This window comes from Pygoscelis adeliae, unplaced genomic scaffold (genome assembly GCF_000699105.1).
Source record: "Pygoscelis adeliae isolate BGI_AS28 unplaced genomic scaffold, ASM69910v1 Scaffold216, whole genome shotgun sequence".
Taxonomy (NCBI): domain Eukaryota; kingdom Metazoa; phylum Chordata; class Aves; order Sphenisciformes; family Spheniscidae; genus Pygoscelis; species Pygoscelis adeliae.
The window spans coordinates 4,051,627-4,060,344 of record NW_008825073.1 but is presented as its reverse complement, the minus strand read 5'-3'; the positions used below and the strand labels follow the sequence as shown (position 1 = coordinate 4,060,344).

General features: G+C 50.3%; 1 protein-coding gene across 1 annotated transcript; it reads left to right on the top strand.

The window, feature by feature from the left end:
- Window positions 1-2,306: 2,306 nt before the first annotated feature.
- Window positions 2,307-7,420, top strand: LOC103919176 (putative P2Y purinoceptor 10). The gene is made up of 2 exons (XM_009326641.1): window positions 2,307-2,373; window positions 5,954-7,420. Exon 2 carries the CDS (start codon window positions 6,004-6,006, stop codon window positions 7,114-7,116), a length of 1,113 nt encoding a protein of 370 aa, XP_009324916.1. The 5' UTR covers window positions 2,307-2,373; window positions 5,954-6,003; the 3' UTR covers window positions 7,117-7,420.
- The last annotated feature ends 1,298 nt before the right edge of the window (window positions 7,421-8,718 follow it).

The following is an 8,718-nucleotide window of genomic DNA, read 5'->3' as shown; positions in this document are numbered from 1 at the left end:
GTCAAGCCGTAGCAAGTCTCTGCACAAGGGTGAGTTGCTTTGTGTGAATAAAACCTCCTCCTCCCGAATGGCCCACTGTTTTTCATACATCCTTCAGGTGCATCCTGTCAGATATTTCTAAATGCTGAGCGCTTAAAGAGATGCTGATCATATGCATTTGGCCTTCTGCCCACAGGATACCAGGCTAAAGGCAAAGATGACCTTTATCTGGAGGCCTTAGATAAAGTCTCACAGTTATTTAAAAATTCCTTTGTGTCTTCTGCCTTTGAAAGTATAACATTGCGTAGCGTCAAATGCATATTTAGTATCGGTAATGAGCCAGAAGAGCAGAAATGCTAAACAAAAATATGCATGCAGTTGAAAGAAGAACGGAGAGGTTGATTAGTATATGTTGAAGGAAAAGGCTTGAGGCTTGTCAATCCATCAGCCTTGCACGACCAGGAAGGTTGCCATCTTCTGCAAAAGTACGCCAAAAAGCCGATGAGCGGAGGAAGGACTCGATGTGGTTATGAACCTGGAGGTGGGAGTCTGACCCTCACTGTGGTCTGACATCCACTGACCTCTCGTTCCCCAGCAGCCCTGCCGTAAACACGGACCTAAAAATAGGGCTTGGAGGTGGCTGGATGCAGCGCTGGATGTGTGCTGTGGACACAGAAGTAGGATGTCCTAGGCAGGATATCCTGATAAAACAGCCACTTCACTTTGGGATAAACCTTTAACCTCTGGAGAGGGAGGGGACACAGTAACAGTCTGCCTTCTGCGAATCCATGGATGCTTTGCAAATACACGAGCACTGTTCTTTCCTCCAAGGATCAGCATCTGCTGCTGAAAGAGATGCACAAGAAGAAAACCTGGCATGATAAATAGCTCTTGCATCTTCCAAATCACTTTGCTCTCAGCTGAGACGAGAAGTATGGGGCTTCACAGGTACTCATTTGCTAGCAGGCTGTGTTTACGTGATGGATAAGCAAGCAGTAATGAAACCCGTAGATATGTCTATAAAGGCTGGTGCATAAACTGGTCTTGCCTTTGCCCTCCTGAGGATGTTGACCAACGGATTTAAGTAACTGCCCCTCCACTGACCACAGGACACTTCAGGTCAAGGATCCTCTTCTCCGTCCTCAACGCTGCTGTCGTGAAGCACCACTTCACGGCACGGGAGTGCACTCAGGTCCCCGTGATCAGCATCGCTGCCAGCACGGAGAAACCCCGGCAACTGCGCGGCCGGCAGAGCCGGTGGGCTCAGATACTGTGGGGAAGGATGCACGCTTGATCTCAGATCCCGAGCTGGCGACTTACTCTACAATTAAATGTTATAATAGCTTCCTTCTTTCATTTCTCTTCCACAGTTATGTTTCTGTTAATTTTGTGGGGTCATAGGACCAATTACAGAGAATAGATGAACAGAGCAAGAATAGTTCTATTTATACATTACCTACAAAAGAAAGGGAAAGATGCCAACAGCCCTATTGTCTTCGCAAGCCCTGGACCATAAGATGTGACACCGTATATCAAGTAAAACTGTTCAGCTGGAAATGAGGCAGCTCATAATAAGTTACACTACAATATATGCTTGCCAGTTTTTAGCAATTCAGAAAGAAGGTGGTCATGCTTAGCAGGCAGTAAAAGAACTAGAAATTATATATATATGCATATACATATATGGGAAAGGAATTAAAGGAGGCAAAAAGAAAAAAGCAATTGGGAATGATGCACATTATGGTTTTTTTTAAACAATGGTATTTTGGGAAAATCTCCACCTTAAACCATCATATTATTTCAGAAATAAAGTCCAAATCCTTAGCTTTAGCCTATAGCCTCGATAGTCTGAGGCTAACCAAACTTCCAAGAAAATGAAGGAAAATTACTACCTTCCAGTAACTTACACTGGCACAGTTTCAGTTTTCCTTTAGCGAGCACTTATTGGAAGATTTTTGCTTCTGTATTTTATAGTTTTTAGCAAGCAAATGGCAAGTGACTGTGGATAAAAGCAAAAGCAGCTCGACCGAAGGACACCGCCACCTAACACAACTCCTGAGCAAAAAGAAGGAAAGAAATCCGCGTCCGAGGTCTCTATCGCACAGCAGTTGGATCAAACGACGTCATCGCCTTCCCAGTTGTTTTAACGTCATTAGCTGTACACGTTTTGTGTGGTGAAGAGAAACAAAATACAGGATTTCCTGTTCTGCAGCCACTGTACTGGGCTGCAGATGCCGGCAGGATTCCAGCCCTCCGAAAACATGTGGAAGTTTAACGAGGAGTCGCTGGGGGTGGGATTGCTGCGAAAATCGGTGGGAAATAAAAGCAGAAAGCTCGCTCCTTCTGCTCTCTAGCATGGATGTCACCCCCCAGAAGGATGGCAGTCACGGGAAGGTAAGCTTGATTTCTGCTGCGTGTTTTCTTCAGTAGGTTGAAGCTATCGCAGTTTTGAGCAACGTTATCACTCTTTTTTTAGTTCTTCAAGAGATCTTATCAGGCAGAGGCTGGTGCAACATCCTCAGCAGCTTCTGAGTATGCCTACGTATTTCTGTCTCGCTCAGCTCCGAGGGGTGGGTGAGTGGAGCTCGGAGCATCCAAGCAGGCTGCCGTGTGCGGCAGCACACAGGGAAAGCCTGTTTTACCCAAAATACTTCCATTTTGTCATTACTGACAGAAGCTGCCATAACCCATCAGCTCTGTTTACGTGTTTCCTATTAGTGCCTAGATTAAACAAACAAAGTTATTGTTTAAAACACAAGTGCCAGAAAGCCTCTACTACTTCAAATCAGGAGCTTGTTTAAAGCCAGAAGTGGCTTTTTTTTTTTTTTTTTTCCTTCTTTCCCCTAGACTGCTTTTCCCTCCAGCATCCCAGGCTTGAGCAGGGCTGAAGGGAGGCAGCTCTGCCCCGGCCCCCCCAGCTGCACCCCGGCTCTGGGGCTCCCGAAGCCGGGGGCTCTCTCCAGCCGCGCCTGGAGCGCAGCTTTAGCCCGGTTTGTCCAACCAACCCATGGAAAAGATGAGGGCGAGTTTGCCAGTGAATCCGGGAGTAGTAAATGCGATACCGCAGCAGTGTAGGGCTGGGTGGGGCGCAGAGTGATTCAGAGTAGCCAGGCGATTTCCAATAACGACAGCCACATACGCCTCTGGGAACAGATACTGCTAACATACTCAGAAAAAGAAACATGGGTGTTTTAATAACCTCCTAATTAATTGCAAAGTTACCTGATGTTTAATGAATTGCAGTGCTACATCCACAACCAGTGGTCTTACCCCTCTGGCAGTGATACCCGTCTTCCCTCTGTAATTTCAGCATGCAGCTGGATAAAACTCAGCTTTACCAGTTAAAAAACCCCCCCACCTCCCCAGCTCCTGCCCATGTGTAAGTCCGTGCGTGGATGAAATAGGAAAACAATCAAGGAACGGCAGGGAGTATTTCGTACAAGCTTTATAAAGTCGCTGAACAAAACCCCTGCCAAAGCCCAAGGGAGCATCTCTGCCCCGGCACCGGCGTCGCTGACGGAAGTGCACGGGGGGAGCTGGAGGGGCTCGGGGCAAGGTGCAGGCAGGAGGGGAGGCTCCTCACAGAGTGAAAACTGAAAAATAATAGTAAATAAGAAAATCCGCTCTTTCAGGAAGCATTGTAGTGAATGAGCACTGGCCTGAACCCAGACCGGCGGCAGCTCGGCGGGGAGCTCCCCGCTGCTTTCTTGCCAGGTGCCCTGACAAGCCCTGTCACCTAAAAACTGAAAGTGTCAGGTACCAGGAGCGACACCCGGCCGTCCCGATGAGAAATAGGCACTCCCGGGCTCCCAGGGAAAGCCAAAACATGGAGAAAACCAGCAAGGAGGCTCCCCGTGGTCACGTCTGCAGGGACAAGGTTTAGGATTTGGGCTGAGATGCGTGGCAGGGACACTGGGCACTCTATAATCCTTTTCATAAGCCCAGACTAGCAAGTGCCATCTCTGCCACTGGAAGGCTGTGACAAGAGCTGGGAATAGCCGCGTTCCCCACGCTCCCCGGCAGTTTTCCCCTCCCTATTTTCTGCAGGGATGTGAAGACAAGGTGTCCTGCCACTACTTTTCCAGGGTTAAACAGACTTGGTGCAAAGGGCACCGGCCTCGTGGGTTTTCAGGTGGGCGAGGAGCACGTGGGGATGCTGCATGGACCGAAGGGTTTTCTTTCCAGCTGACCCCTCGTGCCAGATATCCCCGCTCCCCTGCCTGCTGCCCCGTCCCAGCAGAGAAATGAGCAACCTCTGACCCAGGGCTGCCGGCTCAAGCATAGTCAGCAGCCAAAAAGTGCATTAGCCCAGCAGCCCGCCTGCAGCCGGGGTTTCACTTCAGCCTTGCTTTTTTGCAGCCTAAACCCTGGAGAAATAAGCAAATGGGAGAAGGCAGTTTGGCAAGAGCTCAGCTCAGAAAGCAGGGCATAAGCATCGCACGTGCACAGAAATGTGGGTAAATGCACCGACCCTTCTCACGTCAGAGGTACAGCGGCCGGGCAGCCAGCCGAGAGGCTGCCGGCTATATTTTCTATCTCAATATATCCGTATACGTGTATAACCTTCCTCCTGAAACTGAAAACGTGGCAACCCCTCTGAAGATCTGCCTAGGTGAGGAGGAACAGGGTAGAGGAGCCTTCACCCTGCGCCTCAAAGCAATGCCAGGCTCTGCGCAGAAGCCTGGTCCCCACCGCGGGCAATTAGCTTTTAGACATCCACCCCTGTGGCAGACGCCAGGCTCAGGGCTGTGGGAAACAGCACCACTGGCTGCTGCTTAATTAAATATCACTATCGAGGGGCTCGGCGGCAACGGCAAGAGGTGCTCAGGGCTCTGCCAGATCAGGCTCTGGTCTCCTGAAAGGGAAGGGCAGGCTGCCTGACACCTTGCAGGCAGCTACAGGCTCCATTTCCAAGGGGAAGATTGCACCGTTTTGTTGCAGATGATGCTACAGGCCCTTGGTTTGTAACCCACTGCTGCCGAATCGCCTCTTCCCAAAAAAGTGGACCATTTCCTTGCAGGCTCTGCTCACGAACGGCAAAATCCATCACCTCTGAGAGCTGTGCAAGCTCCTGTGAGCTCCTCCTGACCCACTGATACCCTCAGCACTGGCTGGATGAGGTGAAATGGGTAAATGGATGAAAAGAATTTCTGCTCTAACTAAAAGACAGATGTATTTATCTTCCTTCATGTCCTGAACTGTTGCTGGAGGATAATTTCTGTTGCTACAACACGATGCCTGCACAGTGTGCTATGAGTGCCAGAATTGAGTTAGCAGGACCAGCAGAGCAACTGGCATGTGTTTGGCCAGCTATTAGCTTATAAATCCAGCCTTAAATCTGGAGCCAGAGCTCTGATAGATCTGTCTGCACCTCTCCCACCGGCCTCTGCTCCGGTCGGCTGCCTGCCAGCACCATCATTTGCTGATGCTAATTATTGCCCTCGCTGCCGATTCACATTGGACCACTGCATGGATCTGAAAAGACGGTGTCTAGATCCATTTAAAGTCCCTATTTATTTACAGTCCCACCAAAATGGCTTCTAGATGTATCGGAGAGCAGCAATTTGATGGGAGTTTGACAGAAAACTGTATGCAGTAAAAATGGTCTTGAAAAACCCCAGGGAGCTGAAGAAGCTCTCTGGCATTAGCAATAAAGACATTAACGCTACGGAGCTCAATTGCAATGTCACTGTAATTGTGGCATCGCCTGAGGGGGTGGCAGGGTATGAAATCCTGCAGAGCACATCTGAAAGGAGCTGCGTGGAAGAAGCCTGGGATCGCTGCCTGTACGCAGGGTCTGGCCCTGCACTCTTCCCAACACCCCCCCCACACACACCTTGCACATACACCTGCGCACACACACTGTACACACACCTACACGCAACTTATTCTTCTGTACTGAAGCACATTTACTCCACGTGGGGAAATACTGGGAAGGTTTTGGCTTCACAGCATCTGTTTTTACTCCCTACAGAAACCCTCCATCCGCCTTAATCACCCCATGAGCAAAGAAAGTCAGCCGAGATGGAGAGCAACGCGTCCTCCGGGAACTGTACCGATCCCCAGATGTCCTTCCAGTCCACCCTGTACGCCACCACCTACACCCTCATATTCATCCCCGGCCTCCTGGCCAACAGCGCTGCCCTGTGGGTCTTGTGCCGCTTCATCAGCAAGAAGAGCAAAGCCGTCATCTTCATGATCAACCTGGCCGTGGCCGACCTGGCTCACGTCCTCTCGCTGCCCTTACGGATGTATTACTACATAAACCACACCTGGCCATTTGGAAGTTTTCTTTGCCAGCTGTGCTTCTACCTGAAGTATCTCAACATGTACGCCAGCATTTGCTTCCTCACCTGCATCAGCATCCAGCGGTACCTCTTCCTCCTCCACCCCTTCAGAGCCAACGACTGGAGGCGGCGGTACGACGCAGCCATCAGCGCTGCCGTCTGGCTCTTCGTCGGGGCAGCGTGCTTACCCCTGCTCGTGGTGAGGAGCCCAACCTTGTCAAACAGCACAAACACGTGCTTCTCAGACCTGGGGGTGAAGCAGCTGAGCCCAGGAGCCTCCATTGCGCTGGTGACGGTGGCGGAGCTGTTTGGGTTTGTCATCCCCTTCGGCATCATTGCCTGCTGCACTTGGAAGATGTGGCAGTCCCTGCGGGAGTGTCCAATGCAGCTGCAAAACACCAGCGAGAAGCAGAAGGCTTTGCGCATGGTCTTGATGTGCGCGGCTGTCTTCTTCATCTGCTTCACCCCCTACCACATCAACTTCCCTTTCTTCATGATGGTGATAGAGAACATCATCCAGGACTGTACCGTTCACAGGAGCACACTCCGCTTCCACCCCATTTCCCTCTGCCTGGCGAGCCTCAACTGCTGCCTGGACCCGGTCCTCTACTACTTCATGACCTCCGAGTTCCAGGACCAGCTGCTGCACCACAGCTGTGCCACCCTGCGGGCTTGGTTCATGCGCCACAGGAGCAGCTTCTCCGTCACCGAAACCAGCCATAACATTCGTATGAAGAGAAATCTTCCACGCTTTAAGTTTCGGTCTCTTCCCAAGTTCTTTGGCCGAATAAACAGCATGGAAATCCCCCCCGTGCCACCCGACGAGCTTCTGCTGGAGTCCATCTCTTGAAACATAAGCCATTTCTGTCCACGTAGGTGCTTCTCATAGCTTGAGTGAAGATTGCATTAGGCCTCCAAATAAGTCTTGAATTACCCTTGTGTGCAACAGATACCAGGATCTGACCTAGAAGGATATTTTGATGCAAAAAGACTTGCTGGTTGCATTGCTGCTGCTGGGGAGTGTTTGCCTTACAGTGTTCTTCATCGCGATATTGTTAAAATACCCAAAACAGCTGTCGTCGATGCCAGTACTTCTCCCATGCTGAACTGCAGCCGGGTTCGGGTCCCTCTCACTTCTGTTGTTTCAGTGCTTCTACATATTTGTCATTTTTTAAAATCCTTCTGAATACTGAGTTGTAAGCGGGCGGCTCAGCCTCAGCGCAGCTCAGGGAGGTAGCACTGGGGAAGTTTCAGCCCTGACCGCAGCTACCTGCGGCCCGTGATGATTTACAGCATCCACCATGCTCGTGTGAGGCTCTAGATCAGGACAGTTCGTTATCTCCATGTAAACTGAACCTCTTTCCGTTGCAAAAAAACCCAAACCCCAGTCATCTGAACCTAATCTAGGCTAATCTGGACTGCAAGACTATAACTTTACCAACATATATCAAGCAAAGAGTATTAACCTATATCCACATCAGTGTTAAAGGGAGTTTTCAAACAAACTGGGGTCAGCTCACGCTATTGAAAAAGGCACCCAGAGCTGAGCCAGGGAGTCCGCCTGGCTCCCGGGAGCTATGGGATGCTCAACTGATTATGGGGGGATGAATACTTGGAAGACAGGCTGTGACTGGATATGCCACAAGCAAAGAGGAGGAAGGTGAAGGATGTCTCCCAGGGCACGTCTGCTTGCAGAGACCCGGGGCGAGCCGCAGAAGGGAGGACTAGTAGCTGGCGTTGCTGTCTCTTGTGTCGTTACTAGGAGTCTTGCGTTATTTGGCATTTTGCTAAAGCCTGTGGTCATAGATTAAGATGTTACCTAAGCCTCTCAGTTTTGCTTTAAAAACCAGAAAAGGTCCCAGCCCTCGCTGGGTACCAAGACAAGTTTACAAAACTGACCCAAGTGCATCCTTAAGGCTTCAAATTTGGGAGGAAATAAAATGATCTCAACACGTATTTTGGCATCACGGGTATTATTTTAAGTGCTTGTAAATAGTCTCCTTACGCACCACGTCTGCTTTCAAAGCAAGGGTACAACCTGCAGAGCGGGGGACCCCGGTTTGGGGCTCAGAGAGGCCCCCTTGCCACCGCAGCCCCTTGCACAGCAGCCAGCGCGGGGGTTGCAAGGTTTCCTCCTTGTGGGCTAAGGCATCAACGACTGCAATGCCAAAAAACCCTCGGGGAATTATATAAGTAAACGTAGGCAGAGGGAGTTTGATAGAAAACAGCTTTGCTGATGATTGGATGCACATTTCCAACCCATGCAGCGTTTCTGGGAAGCACAGAGCAGGCGGTGGTTTACCCTCACATTGCCAAGGCTGGTCTTCGAAAGGCGAGGGGAGATCCAGACAACCTGGAGGAATTTGCTTTGGTACTCACAGCGTGCCAGAGACGGGCAGAAAACACACCGCCCTGCAGCTCTGTCCCAAATCTCCTCCTCTCACAAAAAACC